The 16,600-nt window shown below is 35.4% G+C and overlaps 1 protein-coding gene across 1 annotated transcript in view; it reads right to left on the minus strand.

The window, feature by feature from the left end:
* The window catches only part of slc6a13 (solute carrier family 6 member 13), a 27,345-nt gene extending 11,755 nt beyond the window's left edge, over positions 1-15,590 (minus strand). The window contains exons 1-8 of the mRNA XM_073832052.1: positions 15,399-15,590; positions 11,281-11,415; positions 9,476-9,616; positions 9,252-9,339; positions 6,954-7,086; positions 6,388-6,522; positions 2,261-2,364; positions 1,365-1,489 (exon numbers count right to left, since the gene is read on the minus strand). Of these exons, the coding sequence (XP_073688153.1) occupies positions 1,365-1,489; positions 2,261-2,364; positions 6,388-6,522; positions 6,954-7,086; positions 9,252-9,339; positions 9,476-9,616; positions 11,281-11,415; positions 15,399-15,576 (1,039 nt within the window). The 5' untranslated portion in view covers positions 15,577-15,590. The remainder of the gene's footprint in view (positions 1-1,364; positions 1,490-2,260; positions 2,365-6,387; positions 6,523-6,953; positions 7,087-9,251; positions 9,340-9,475; positions 9,617-11,280; positions 11,416-15,398) is intronic.
* Positions 15,591-16,600: the final 1,010 nt, after the last annotated feature.

Genomic DNA, 16,600 nt, shown 5'->3' on the forward strand with positions numbered 1-16,600 from the left:
AGTACTTTTTCTCCTTAGCCCAGCACAGACGCTTCTGACTTTTGGTTCCGGAGTGGCTTAATCAAGCTTTATACATCCCAGGTAACGCATAATCAAGCTTTTTGGAGATGATGATTTTATTTTCCAGCAGGATTTGGCACCTGCCCACAAAGCCAGAACTACCAGGACCTGGTTTAATAGCCATGGAATAACTGTACTTGATTGGCCGGCAAACTCGCCTGACTTAAACCCCATTGAAAATCTATGGGGTATTGTCAAAAGGAAGATGAGGAACAGAGACCCCAAAATGCAGACGAGCTGAAGGCCAATATCAAAGCAACTTGGGCTCCATAACACCTCAACTGTGTCAAAGGCTGATGGCCTCCATGCCACGCCACCTTGATGCTGGAATTAGTGCAAAAGGAGGCCCAACAAAGTACTGAGGACATAATACAGTACATTAACACACTTCAGAAGGCCAACATGTGTTTAAGATCCTTTTTTTATTGGTCACATGAAATTTTCTAATTTTGTGAAATACTGGATTTTTTTTGTTGTCTTTAATCCATAATCATCAAAATTGAAACAAACAATGGCTTGAAATATTTCACTTTGTATGTAGTGAACCAATATAACATACAAGCTTCACTTTTTGAAACAAATTATTGAAATAAAATGGACTTTCCCTCGATATTCAAATTTTTTGGCACATATCTGTATTAATTCCCACGATGTAAATTTAAACTAATGAATCCTTAACTTTGAAGTCAGTATGATCATCTTTTTGTCTTTTACAAAGAAAAATCGGATACAACAAATCTCATAAATCACATTTGAAATATTGTTAAAATTGTAATTGTTATTGATTTACCTCTGAGTATTTTTTAATAAAATAGCAAAAAAATATATTTACAAGGTAGATGTAAGCAAAATATTCATTGGTCAATGTAACCATTCTTATTAAATTTGGTTAGAGGACAAATATTCCAAAACGTTCTGAAAATACAATATGAGAATTAACTTCACAATAAGAAATGTGTACCTTGGCTATTATATAATTTGCACACATAAAAGTTTGTAGAAAAAGACACCAATTCTGTAGAATGGCCCATATACCTTAACCTTAAAATGCACAAGACACAAATGTACTGTATAAAACAGGTGAGGGGAACCTTGATCCTCGAGGGCCGGTGTCCCTGCAGAGTTTAGCTCCAACCCTAATCAAATACACCTGAACAAGCTAATCGAGGTCTTCAGGATACAGTTTTTTTTTTTTTTCAGGGTTGGAGCTAAAATCTGCAGGGACACCGGCCCTCGAGGATCAAGGTTCCCCACCCCTGGTATAAAATAAAGCGAACACATAGTATCAGTGAAACAGCACCCACCAGACTCAGCCACTTCTGAAATCGGGACATTCTGTTCATAAGACATAAAGCCGAGAATTGAGAAGATGGCAAAACCAGCGACAAAACTGGTTCCGCTGTTCAGGAAACACAGGGCCAAAGAATCCCTAAAAACAGACAAAAAATGTGTTATGAAAAAGTGTCTGCAATTTGAAGTGATCGGATTTCAAAGGGTGAAACCACACGGTCTTGATGAATCGCAGTGCTACATATTTCTCAAGTTTGGGACTTTATGTACTTGCTAGCTGGAAAATAAGAATCTCAGCTATTTAGTTTAATATAAAACAATAGCATGTGGCAATAGAATGAAATTTAGAGGCGCAACAAGAAACAATGAGAAAAACAAGTTTTCTTTCTTCATTCGGTTGTGCAACACAACAGAACGTAACGTATAATATGTTCTACAGAACATATTTTCTATTCAGAACCATTTTCTTTTAAACATTGGAACCAAATGATTCTAATAGTTTACAACCAACGGCAAGATTTAAATCATGACAATGTCACTAATAGTCAAAGATACACAGTGTTTTCATTTAGTGGTTTAATGTATATTTGTGTATTTTTAAATTAATTTATTATTGATTGCAATAAAGATAAAGAGATAATTACTTCAAAAATTATAAATGGAATTCATGCATTGCTTAAAAGCACTAAAATACTCACAAATAAAGCCATTAGGAACTGAAATTGTTCAAAAGAATCAGAACCAGAATTCTGTAGGATTCCAATTTCCAACATACATAATTCATTCCTAAAACTATTGGAAATGCATCAGTTGGCATTATCATCTAAGGATGAGATGAAAATGGGTTTATGATGTATAAAGTTGCATTTATCATACAGAAGATGCTCATGTTTTCTTATGGTTCTCTCACCTGTAGCAGTTGTTGTTGTATTTGTTGTAGCTTCCGAGCGCAGTGAGGCAACCTAAACAGATGGCGTACGAGAAAAAGATCTGCGTGCCTGCGTCCATCCACACCTGAAACCAGAAAAAGAGATGTTTTGGCTTTAAACATCATCACAGCTTTAATGCATCCATTCCTTACTGTTTTTAAAGGTTGAAGGTTCTCATGATCGTTTTATTAGTCATTTGAATATTTACGATTATTTAACCTCCATGATATCAAATATCGCAAACACAATGTACGCTACAGCAGACCGTGTCAAATGTTGAGTGACGTGAGATACCTGTGATGTATTTATCAGCTATAAGTAACTAATTTGGCTTCAGGTAATAAGCTTGAATGGACAAGATGAAAGACTAGAGCTGTTGCAGAATTCCTGGAGCTTGTGTAACCTCTTGATTATTACTTTTAAACGCCTGAAACGTGTTTAGACCTGATCTGGGAAAAACATGCTGACAGTGGTTTTCCTATTAGCATGTCAATCAAACGCTCTGTCATGAATCACTGTGGTTTCTGTTTTTCGTAAGTGAGTTCGTTATTGTGCTGCCGCGGGCGATGTGGATGTATTAAAGCGCTTATGACAAAAAATGCTAAAACGTGAGACACCTATGCTATACAAGACCTCTGTCCTATAAAAACTACTGCTTATTGAGCAAAGCGCGATTTTCTGGTCCAGTAAGTGGAAATCATGCATTCGATCAATTCATTTCTGTAACCAGGACTACACGAGGAAGTGTTTTTCCACTGAGAAAATTCTTCACACTTACCTTAAAACCTCACATTTATCACCTGAGGTCCAAAACTGTGCTAAAAACACCACTGATGTCCAAGCACGATGTAAGAATTTGACTTGTGATGCTTAAATTTTTCAAACCTTAGATCACAGATTTGACTGTCCAACAATCAAAAACTTTTCTTGAAGGCTTTATGAATTTTGGCCTTATTTTTACACATCAAAGACCAAAAGATGTCAAAACAGCATTGGATATCTCTCAAATCCAACCTTTGCAGAATTAAAATGAGTTATGAGTGCCAAATCACCTTGATTTTAAATAATCTGTCCCATGATGCTCAAGTTTCTGGAGATCATTGATTTGACAGACTTCATATGGCTGTTCACATAAACCCACAATATTTTGTAGAATTAGCCTCATTTTATATTTCCGTGATTAAATCTTAATGAATAACACTTTACAAAATTAAAATTAATGTTGGTTTTTATTAAAACTGATCCCTGATTTTCAACCAATGCTATCTCTTAAATCCAACTAAAATTGCCAAACTGTAAACGTCAATGAAAAGAAGTCAACACAAGCAATGTCATCTCTCAAATCCAACAAAAATGTCAAACTATGTCTAACTTTGTGTAACTAACTTTGTGACATTTTTGTTGACTTCTCCTCCTTGTTAAAACTTCTAACATGAAAAGTAGTCACAACCAATGCTATCTCTCAAATCTAACCAAAACTGCCAAACTTGCTCTAGCTGTACACGTAAACCCATGAGGTTTTGTTGAATTGGTCTCATTTTTCTACTTTTGTGATAAAATAATGTCAACACAACTAGTGCTATCTCTCAAATCCAACCAAAAATGTCAAACTTTTTCTAACTGTTTGTGGAAACCCTTGACATTTTGTTGAATTGGCCTCATTTTAATACTTTTAACATAAAAAGAAGTCAACAACACAACCAATGATATCTCTCAAATCCAACCAAACTTTGTCTAAGTATTTTTGGAAACCCTTCGTATTTTGTTGATTTGTCCTAATTTTTATAATTCTAAGATGAAATAACATCAACACAATCAATGCTATCTCTCAAATCCAATCAATATTGCCAAACTTTGTCCAGCTGTACTCATAAACCCATAAGGTTTTGTCGGATTGGCCTTATTTTTCTACTTCTAAGATAAAATAACGTCAACAAAACCAATGCTATCTCTCAGATCCAAGCAAAATTGCCAAATTTGGTATCGCTGTACTCATAAACCCATAAAGTTTTGTTGATTTTACCTAATTTTTCTACTACTAAGATAAAATAACGCCAACAAGACCAGTGCTATCTCTCAAAGCCAACCAAAAACGCCAAACTTTGTCAACTGTTTGTGAAAACCATTTGTATTTTTTTGAATTGGCTAATTTTTATATTTCAAAGATTGAAAGAAGTCAACAAAACCAATGCTATCTCTCAAATCTAACCAAAATTACCATAACTATAGCTATTCTCATAAACCCATTAGATTTTGTTGATTTGACCTCATTTTTCTACTTCTAAGATAAAATAACATCAACACGACCAGTGCTATCTCTTAAATCCAACCAAAAACGCCAAACTTTGACAACTGTTTGTGGAGACCCTTGATATTTTGTTGAATTGGACTCATTTTTTCCCTCAAAGATTGAAAGAAGTCAACAAAACCAATGCTATCTCAAATCCAACCAAAATTGTCAAACTTTGTCCAGTTGTAGACATAAACATAGGTTTTGTTGAATTGGCCTCATTGTTCTACTTCTAAGATAAATGTCAACACAACCAATGCTATCTCTCAAATCCATCCAAAAATACCAAACTTTGTGGAAACCATTGATATTTTGTTGAATTGCCCTTATTTATATACTGTACGTCTAAGATGAAATAACATCAACACAAACAATGCTATCCTCTTGAATCCAACCAAAAATGCCAAACTTTGTCTTTGTAAATCGTTGATATTTTGTTGAATTTGCCCTAATTTTTAGACTTCTAAGATGAAAAGAAGTCAACACAACCAATGCTAGCTCTCAAATCCAACCAAAATTGTCAAACTAAGTCTAGCTGTACTTGTAAACCCATAAGGTTTTGCCAAATTTTTCTACTTCTAAGATAAAATAACATCAACACGACCAGTGCTATCTCTTAAATCCAACCAAAAACGCCACACTTTGACAACTGTTTGTGGAGACCCTTGATATTTTGTTGAATTGGACTCATTTTTATTCCTCAAAGATTCAAAGAAGTCAACAAAACCAATGCCATCTCAAATCCAACCAAAATTGTCAAACTTTGTCCAGTTGTAGACATAAACATAGCTTTTGTCGAATTGGCCTCATTGTTCTACTTCTAAGATAAATGTCAACACAACCAATGCTATCTCTCAAATCCATCCAAAAATACCAAACTTTGTGGAAACCATTGGTATTTTGTTGAATTGCCCTTATTTATATACTGTACGTCTAAGATGAAATAACATCAACACAAACAATGCTATCCTCTTGAATCCAACCAAAAATGCCAAACTTTGTCTTTGTAAATCGTTGATATTTTGTTGAATTTGCCCTAATTTTTATACTTCTAAGATGAAAAGAAGTCAACACAACCAATGCTAGCTCTCAAATCCAACCAAAATTGTCAAACTAAGTCTAGCTGTACTTGTAAACCCATAAGGTTTTGCCAAATCTTTCTACTTCTAAGATAAAATAACATCAACACAACACATCTTAATCTTAAATCCAACCAAAAATGCCAAACTTAGACTAGCTGTTCAGGTAAGATTGTTTGGAACTGGCTTCAATTTAATATTCCTGAGATGAAACAATGTCAACACAACCAATCTATCTCGCAAATCCAACCAAAAGACATAGATTTAACAGAAGAGGTTTTAAGCTGTTCTGTCTGATGTTAAGGAATGCTGGGATGCATCTGGGTGGCCGTGCCGTGGCCTGTTCTCAGATATCACGTGGCATTGTGGGGTCTTCTAGTGACACAGATGTGAAAGTCGGATCAAAGGTCAAATGCACAGATGGACACAATCAAAGAAGTACAGAAAACAACATTTCCCTGCTGGGCATCCTGCTCCGGGCCACAACTAAAGCACCTGGGTAGACAAAACATGTGACCTTTCGACTCGAAACACGCCGTGTTTAAGAGAAAACAGTTTGCTTGTGTTCCAAAGGAATTACCAAAACACAATCCTAGACTAGATATATAAATAAACATCAAACTAATTTTAAAAATTTAAATATTGAATAATATTACAAATCTGATTTTTGCCCGAACAAGTCACGACAGGAAGAATTTTCAAGTCAGAACTGCAGTAGATGAAAAGCTAATTACAATACCTGTGGGTCCGCTAACCGTCCTAGGTCAGGATAAAGGTAGAACTTGATCCCACGGGACGCTCCTGGCAGCGTGACCCCTCTGATCAGTAAAATCAACAGCATCAAATACGGGAAAGTCGCAGTGAAGTACACCACCTGTTGGGTGACCGGAAAACAGTGTGAGGCCAAACACTAACATATGTTTGGATATTTACCATAATGCAATTTAATGATAGCAAATAATAAGAAATAATTGAACACAATATTTATATATAAAAAAAAAATCTTATTTAAAAACTATTTATTTTAATAATTTAATTTATACATTTATTTTAAACAGTTCTGTTTAATAAGACCAACTAAGACAAACACAAATGTACACAATATCTATTTAAATATATATAAAAAAAATATATTAAATAATAAATTATAAAAAGACAAAATTGTGAAAAAACAAACAAAAAAAATATTTATAAATCATTTCATTTATATTATTCATTATAGTATTTGCTTGGTCACTACTAAAAAAGCAAATTTGTAATTTTGTTAACAAAAACTGTGGAAAAAAAAGGTCTTAGCTCACATACCTTGCCAGTGGATTTGACACCTTTCCAGATGCAGAAATAACAAAGAACCCAGGCCAACAACAGACAGAGGACTAGATCCCAGTGCAGCGTTCCCATTTCCTCAATCCCAGATGAGATCCGCAAAACTCTGCGTCTACAGAGAGACACAAATGACAGCTGATCAGCTGCAACCTCCTTTAAACAATGCATACTGTACTTGGTTAGTTGGAGAAGTTTCAGGACAATGTGGCATAAACAAGGTTTTATCTACGAAAGTCAGATATGTTGCATTTCATTTTAGTTTTATGCTTGATTTGACACAACCAGTGCTATCTCTTAAATCCAAACAAAAAATGATATTTTAGCCTCATTTTTATTCCTCAAAGATTGAAAGAAGTCAACAAAAACAATACTATCTCTCAAATTCAACCAAAATTGCCAAACGTGGTATAGCTGTACTCATAAACCCACAGGGTTTTGTCAAATTGGCCTCATTTTTCTACTTCTAAGATAAAATAACGTCAACGCAACCAGTGCTATCTCTCAAATCCAACCACAAACGCCAAACTTTGTCAACTGTTTGTGGAAACCCTTGACATTTTGTTGAACTAGCCTCATTTTTATACCTCAAAGATTGAAAGAAGTCAACAAAACCAATGCTATCTCTCAAATTCAACCAAAATTGACAAACGTGGTATAGCTGTACTTATAAACCCATAAGGTTTTGTCAAATTGGCCTCATTTTTCTATTTCTAAGATAAAATAACACCAACACAACCAGTGCTATCTCTTAAATCCAACCAAAAAGAAAAAACTTTGTTAACTGTTTGTGGAAACCCTTGATATTTTGTTGAATTTGCCTCATTTTTACACCTCAAAGACTGAAAAAAGTCATCAAAACCAATGCTATCTCTCAAATTCAACCAAAATTGCCAAACGTGGTATAGCTGTCATCATAAACCCATAATGTTTTGTCAAATTCGCCTCATTCTTTTACTTCTAAGATAAAATAACGTCAACACAACCAGTGCTATCTCTTAAATCCAACCAAAAATGCCAAACTTTGTCAACTGTTTGTGGAAACCCTTGACATTGTGTTGAACTGGCCTCATTTTTATACCTCAAAGATTGAAAGAAGTCAACAAAACCAATGCTATCTCTCAAATTCAACCAAAATTGACAAACGTGGTATAGCTGTCATCATAAACCCATAATGTTTTGTCAAATTCGCCTCATTCTTTTACTTCTAAGATAAAATAACGTCAACACAACCAATGCTATCTCTTAAATCCAACCAAAAATGCCAAACTTTGTCAACTGTTTGTGGAAACCCTTGACATTTTGTTGAACTGGCCTAATTTTTATTCCTCAAAGATTGAAAGAAGTCAACAAAAACAATACTATCTCTCAAATTCAACCAAAATTGCCAAACGTGGTATAGCTGTACTTATAAACCCATAAGGTTTTGTCAAATTGGCCTCATTTTTCTATTTCTAAGATAAAATAACATCAACACAACCAGTGCTATCTCTTAAATCCAACCAAAACGACAAACTTTGTTAACTGTTTGTGGAAACCCTTGATATTTTGTTGAACTGGCCTCATTTTTATACCTCAAAGACTGAAAAAAGTCATCAAAACCAATGCTATCTCTCAAATTCAACCAAAATTGCCAAACGTGGTATAGCTGTCATCATAAACCCATAATGTTTTGTCAAATTCGCCTCATTCTTTTACTTCTAAGATAAAATAACGTCAACACAACCAGTGCTATCTCTTAAATCCAACCAAAAATGCCAAACTTTGTCAACTGTTTGTGGAAACCCTTGACATTGTGTTGAACTGGCCTCATTTTTATACCTCAAAGATTGAAAGAAGTCAACAAAACCAATGCTATCTCTCAAATTCAACCAAAATTGCCAAACGTGGTATAGCTGTCATCATAAACCCATAATGTTTTGTCAAATTCGCCTCATTCTTTTACTTCTAAGATAAAATAACGTCAACACAACCAATGCTATCTCTTAAATCCAACCAAAAATGCCAAACTTTGTCAACTGTTTGTGGAAACCCTTCATGTTTTGTTGAATTGGCCTTATTTATAAACTTTCATCTACAGATGCTTGATTTAACTTCAAGTTCAATAACTTGTAGGTTATCCAAGCAAAACATGTTTGCATCCTCAGAATTGTTATAACAAGTCAAACTTGCTTAAAATCGGAGGTATTTTGAGATCTGTGTGTAACTTGAAATGTAGCAACATCAAGATTAAATGAAGAATAAGTAGAAAATTGTCAAGATAATTCTAATAAAACTTACTCCCAAAACTCAATCACAGGCGATGTTCCGTTTTCAAGGTAACTTTGGTCAATGGATTCATTTCGTCTTTGAAATTCTACGCAGGAATCTGAAAATCAACAAAAATCTCTGGATCATATATAGCACCAAGTATTGAGCCTAACGCACCAATGATAATCCAGAAGACATATTTAACTATGATAGTAACCAAAAGCTACAGGTTTCTGAACTGATGGTAACCTCACCTGTGTTCCAGGTGTTGTTGCAGGAGGACCACGGCAGGTTCCAGGTGAAGGAGAAGGACAGGTAAAATATTCCCCAGGCCAAAACTATTATATAGTAGAAGTTCAGGAGAGCCACAATCACCTGAGTGGCATATCCGATACCTGCAGTTTAGAAAGACAGATGCAATAACACCACAATTTCTCAAAATGGGATTTGTGCCTTTACTGCATTAAAGTAGTAGTTCACTTTCAGAACAAAAATTGACGGATAATGTACTCACCCCCTTGTCATCCAAGATGTTCATGTCTTTCTTTCTTCAGTCGTAAAGAAATTATGTTTTTTGAGGAAAACATTTCAGGATTTCTCTCCATATAATGGACTTCTATGGTGCCCCTCAGTTTGAACTTCCAAAATGCATCACAGTTGAGAAAAAGGGGTCTTATCTAGTGAAACGATTGGTTATTTTCTAAAAATGAAATTACAAATTATAATTATAGATCCTCAGCTGGGATCATTTTGAGCTCTTTGAAGCTGCATTTTGGAAGTTCAAACTCGGGGGCACCATAGAAGTCCATTATATGGAGAGAAATCCTGAAATGTTTTCCTCAAAAAACATAACTTATTTACGACTGAAGAAAGAAAGAATTAAACATCTTGGATGACAAGGGGGGAGTACATTTTTGTTCTGAAAGTGAACTACTACTTTAAAGAACAAATCATTTTTGTACACTCGGTGCTCTACAGATGCTTCTTGTGCATTTACAGTTGAAGTCAAAAGTTTACATCCCCCTTTCAGAATCATACAAAATGCATGTTGTTTTTTAGTCCTGACCTGAATAAGATATTTCACACAAAAGATGTTTACATATAGTCCACAAGAGAAAATAATAGTTGAAAATGATCCCGTTCAAAAGTTTACATACACTTGATTCTTAATACTGTGTTGATACCTGAATGATCCACAGCCGTGTTTTTTTATTTAGTAATAGTTGTTCATGAGTCCCTTGTTTGTTTTGAACAGCATTTTTGTGTATTTGAACCCTTTCCAATAATGACTGTATGATTTTGAGACCCATCTTTTCACACTGAGGACAACTGAGGGACTCATATGCAACTATTACAGAAGGTTTAAACAATCACTGATGCTCCAGAAGGAAATACGATGCATTAAGGGGTGAAAACTTTTAGAATTTGAAGATCAGGGTAAATGTAACTTATTTTGTCTTCTGGGAAACATGTATATATATTTTATGTGGCCTCTGAAGGGAAATGAAAAAATATTAAATTTAGGCAAAATAAGAGAAGTGTACACATCTTCATTCTGTTCAAAAGTTTTCAACCCTGGCTCTTAATGCATGGTTTTTCCTTCTGGAGCATCAGTGAGCGTTTGAACCTTCTGTAATAGTTGCATATGAGTCCCTCAGTTGTCCTCAGTGTGAAAAGAAGGATCTCAAAATCATGCAGTCATTGTTGGAAAGAGTTCAAATACACAAAAATGCTAGAAAACCAAAGAACTTGTGGGACCTGGAGGATTTTTCTGAAGAACAGCGGGCAGCTTAACTGTTCAGGACTTTAGAACGGGGCCAGTTTTATAAATTAAACTATTATTTTCTTTTGTGGACTATATCTAAACATCTTTTATGTAAAATGTCTTATTCGGGTCAGTACTAAATAAACAACAACATGCATTTTGTACGATCCCTCTTATTTTGGTAAACTAATGAACATTTTGCAGATTCTGAAAGAGTGATGTAAACTTTTGACCTCAATTGTATATAAAAAACTTCTCATGCTTCACTTTAAAGGTCTGAGGAACCAGCATCACCTTCAAATAGCGGGCTGATCTTCCTCCAGCATGTGATGCCTCCCTCGCTGGTGTACTGACCCAGAGAAATCTCCAGGAAAAACACGGGAATACCGCAGGTGAAGAGGAAGATCAGGTAAGGAATGAAAAATGCACCTGGATGAGGATAAAGACATAAATCTTATGGTCTCTGAGGAGAATCTGAGCACAGTTTGAAACTCTAGAGGACAAACGTGTGAGATTACTAAGGGTCTTTTTCTCAAGAGAAACATCTGAGAAGCTGCAGACTTCAGCAAATGTAAGAAATGTTTCCAAAGGCCCAAACTCTGTCTCTGTATGGACACACGCTAAGGGCTGATCAAACAACAGCTGTGGCCTTTCACCTTCTGAATGGGTAACGCTTTCATAAGGCCAAATGCTGGATCAGTGAGTCAGTTTCACAAACACCTGGTAAACGCTAAACACATTCGGGATCTGTGTCGATCTTTCTCAGATCCTCAACTTTTGCTGCCCAGTTGGATCCTGTAAACCAAGGATTTTCAAACTGGGGTCCAGGGACCCAAAAGGAATTATTAGGGGGTCCATGGAAATGTTTAGAAAAAATAAAATAAAAAATTATATATATATATATATATATATATATATAGCCTATATCAGAGGTCGCGTTAACCGAAAATTGTCCGTCATTGACGGATTTTTTTAATCAGTGACGGAAAAATCTGAAGGCTTTCCGTCATTTTGACAGATTACACTGCGGGTGATCTGTTGTAAATTATAAATGTAATTCCCACCCCTGTCCAGTTGGTGGCGACCGCGCTCCATTGTGGCAGCAGAGCACTGGATACAGAACAAAAACGGAACTGTCACGAGGAATCTTTTGATACACGCATGCGAGCACCCAGTATAAACTACAGCGGTCTCACGCCACATTAAAGAGCGCCAAAACGGTATTTATTGCTTGAATTTCCAGATGAAATAGAATTTGAAATCTGAGACTTTTTCATATTGAAAGTAAGAAAGCACAGAGCGTAATCGCTTATTGTGATTTATTAGTTAAGCGCACTACTGTTAATTCGTGAACTGAAAACAGCAAGATCCAATGAGATTAGGGATGCTCATATTGACCGTTTAACCGTTAACCGACAGTAAGAATTTTAACCGATTATTACTATCAGTTAAACGGTTTAAAAGGGTTTTTTTCTATTCTTTTTTTTTTTTTTTTTTACGTTTGCTGCATGGTGAAAGAAATAATGCTATTTGTAAGTTATCTGTTTACTCACGCGCCCGTGTCGACACATGCAGTACACGTTCGCTTCACCTTTACTTAGTAAACAGATGTAGTATATGCAACTCAATGGCAAGTGGCGTTATTGGGTTATCAGAGAGTGAATCCGTGAGTGAATGTATTCAAATTCTGAATGAATTATAGTCTAGAAAGTGCGCAATAGGCGCTCCCGTTACAATCACTGGAAAGCTATCACTCATCCTAGAGTAGTTCATCGCAATCTCACAAAGTTATTAAAAAGTAATAAAATAACCTTTACACTGCACAATTAATCTCTTATTTATATAATGGCAACACTTTCTTTGTTTTAATAAGAGAGTTCGCGAAAGTGTAGAAATCAGCAAAACTGAAACCGGCACTTTTGTTGGTGAGTGGATTGTAACATAGCCTCCTCTGATTGGCCACAGTGATAATCAAATCAACATACATGTCTGTGATTGGCTATTGCTGAACGCTGTAAAACACGCGCTTCTCCACACGCATATGACAGTGGATGGAAGTCCCGAACCGCAAATTGAAAGGGTTTTTGTGATGGTGTTTTGTTCGCGGATCTAACAGTTAACAGGCAGCGGTCCTGCCTATCCGTACAGCATGTGGACATGTTCAAAACTAGGCACACTGAGGTATTGGCTGGCCTGCTATATATTTTTATGTCCGACGAGAAGAATAAGACCGGTACAGTTCTTCAAAGCGCATAGAAGGATTCAGTGTGTTTTAGTTTTGTCATCTTAATTAGGTAGTTATTTAATTTATACATATTTAGTGTAGGCCTATTTATATTATTCTTTTTTTTTTCATTCAGATTTTCTCTGTTCTCAGAAGCGCTGCTGATGCGTGGTAATTTAAGTATATGTCAATACAGTTTTTGTTGTTGCTCTGTATGCTGCTGTTTGCACGTTAAAATAAAACATTTGCTTGTATTTTTTATGTATCATCACAGATACTCGTGCATTCTATTTTTATTTTAAACTAATTTATTATTCTAATTTTATCAGTTAACGGTTAATGTTTGGATAACGAGCAGCGGCTGTCGGTCAGGAAAATGAACCGAAATGAGCATCCCTAAATGAGATCCATCTGTTCTCTTCATAAATAAGTGCATAAACCTATATAGTATGCTCGCCTTGTAGGTTCATGATTAAAAATGAAAACGTGAACAAAAATAAAAGCAATTAAATGTGTTATTATAATTAAAATATGAAAATTAAAATGACGGAACATAATAGATTATGACGGAATTTTTACGACCCTGTCCGTCAAAATGACAGGCAATGTGGAAGTCTAACGCAACCTTTGATATATATATAAAATTAAGATTAAACTAACTAATAACTATATAAATAAATGGATGAATTAGTTGAAAAATATTAAAACAAATAATTAAATGAATACATTTTATTAAAATAAATAAATTGATTAAAAATATATATTTTAATTATTAAAATAAATGAATAATGCATCTAAGGCTGATGATACATGGGGCAACTTTTTGAGCAATTTAATCGGGCAACTTTTTTTGAGCAATGTTGCTTGGACACTTTCCCATTGAGAATGTGTAACAAATCTCTATCTGGATAATTTAGATTTAGTCAGGGGCCCTGTATCTCACCTGGCTGCCCGTTGACAGCAACATTAGCCAAAGTTGCCTGGCAACATTGCTCAGAAAGTTGCCCAGTGTATCATCAGCATAAGTGCAATTGTGAATAGAAATACATAATGTAATAACAGAACAACAAGATGAAGCTAACTAAATCAACAAATACATTTCATTTAAATGATTAAAATAAAAATTACATTGTTTAAAATAAATAAAAATGATTCAAATAAACCAATCTAACAGTACGGTTTTGAGTAGAAAACCACAATAATGAGAAAAACGAGATCAAACTGATTTAAATAAATAAATGATAAAATAATAAATTTGGTAAATAAATCATATATATATATATATATATGCAGTGACGTTACAAATAATATTTTATGCGTTTATAATATAAACTTTTCACAGTATTAATTGAGTCTTTATGTGTGAAAATCTATAACTGCCTTTTAAATTTTGGAAACCCCTCTTCTGAACTATTTTGCATTAAATAACCTGAACTGGAGCTCTTTAAGGGAAAGTGTCCAGACACGTCCCGCATTCTCTTTCAGCTCACGTCTGTCAATCGGGTGACTGAATGAACGCTCTTTCACCCGAAGGGGGTGTTAACTAGTCGTGTGTTAATGAGTCTGGGCTTTGTTGTGGCATTCTGTGATTTGGCTTCTGAGCAAGGGCTGGTCTGAGGTCAAATATGTGCAGCAGCACCGGAGTGATGTTTACTCACTGGTGTACCTGCTGTTTACCTGCTAAACCTCTGTTGTGTGAGTCATGAGAGCTGACAGTGGGATGTTACCTCATATGAACTGCTAAGGCAAAACTTTTATTGGGGCTTTAACTGATCATATCTGTTTGGGCATGTACCATGATGATACATTGTTTTTCCCACATTGTACCATGGTAATGCCATTTTTTTACATTAAAAACATGCAGCATGGTAATCCTGTGCATTTGGACATGTATTATGGTAATACTTCAATTTTTGTACATGTACCCTGGTAAAACATTAAAAAACATGTCCTTTGTAAATAACATGTTTCTGGATATGATACCATGATTTTTACCATGATTTTTTTTCTGGACAAGTACCATGCATGATTAATGCATGTAAATAGCATAATTTTGGACAAATTCTCCATGGGAGTAATATGTTAAATTTAGATTTACCATGGTGATACCTTGTTTTTTGGCAATGTACCATGGTAAAATATGATGGCACATATAATGGTAGTCACAGTAACTTCTACATCTCCTCACCTCCACCGTTCTTGTAGCAGAGATATGGGAAGCGCCAGACGTTTCCCAGTCCGATGATTTCTCCGGCCACGGATAGGACAAACTCCAGCTTGTTGCTCCACTGTCCTCTTTCCTTCATCTTCACCTCTGTGTGTGGGACAACCTCCAGCGGTCGGTTCACCCCGTTAGACGGGTCCATCTTTGTTGTGATTTCTTTCTCTCCTGTTTGAAAACAAAAGCGTGTTTAGATGAATCTAATGACTGCTATGATGTGTTCGGTCAAGTGTAGCACTGTTATTCAATGCAGTTAATTACAGAATATAATGCACTTGATCATATGTGGTTATTCTGGTTAACTAATTAGTGTATGGTGTAATTAATTACTTTTTATTCACAGTGAAAAGGAAAGTTTATATCTCGTAAAACATGCAGACTTGAAACCTGGATACACCCATTCAGACCAGATCCTTTCATAAACGCGGCTCGTAAACCAGTCTGAGCATAAAAGCCAGCAGAAGACTGTGTGTTTGTGTAAATGCGGTGGACCCACTTAATTCCTGGCATATTATTGCATGTTTTGTCATGATGTTTGTAACCGTCACTCTCAGAAGGCACAAAACAACTGATCTGTTATGATTTATTACAAAACAGACGGCAAAAACAGCACGTGGAAAACTCACACAAGGACATAAAGGCCTAATATACGTCATCCAACTTAAAAAACACTCACAACATTTTAGTTTCACCATGACAACATGCAAAAAATGAATAAACGCACAATAAACAATCAGAACACCACAGCAAACACAGAGCAACGTTCAAAAAACAAATTGATCACCATTTGGGCACCTTAGCAACTGCATAGCAACACATACTCAAAAAAACATTGCTTTTGCAACCACGTAGCAACATTTTAAATAAAATTTGGAACACCATAAAAAACAAAAACTTAATTTGACTGCTTTTGGAACTGCATAGCAACATGCAACAAAACACTATAGAATGCTTTTGTTACTCAGGACTCCTTAGCAACCATACTGCAATGCCCTAGCAACCATACAACAACACCCTAAAACACACTGGCTGTTGCTCTATAGCAACATGTTAACACTCAGGCTACCTTAGCAACCACATAGCAAAACCCTAGCAACTGCATAGCAACATGTTTAAAAAACACGCAAGAATCGTTAACAACCACATAGCCTAGCAACCGCATAGCAACA

Source organism: Garra rufa, chromosome 25, assembly GCF_049309525.1.
Source record: "Garra rufa chromosome 25, GarRuf1.0, whole genome shotgun sequence".
NCBI classification, from domain to species: Eukaryota; Metazoa; Chordata; class Actinopteri; order Cypriniformes; family Cyprinidae; genus Garra; species Garra rufa.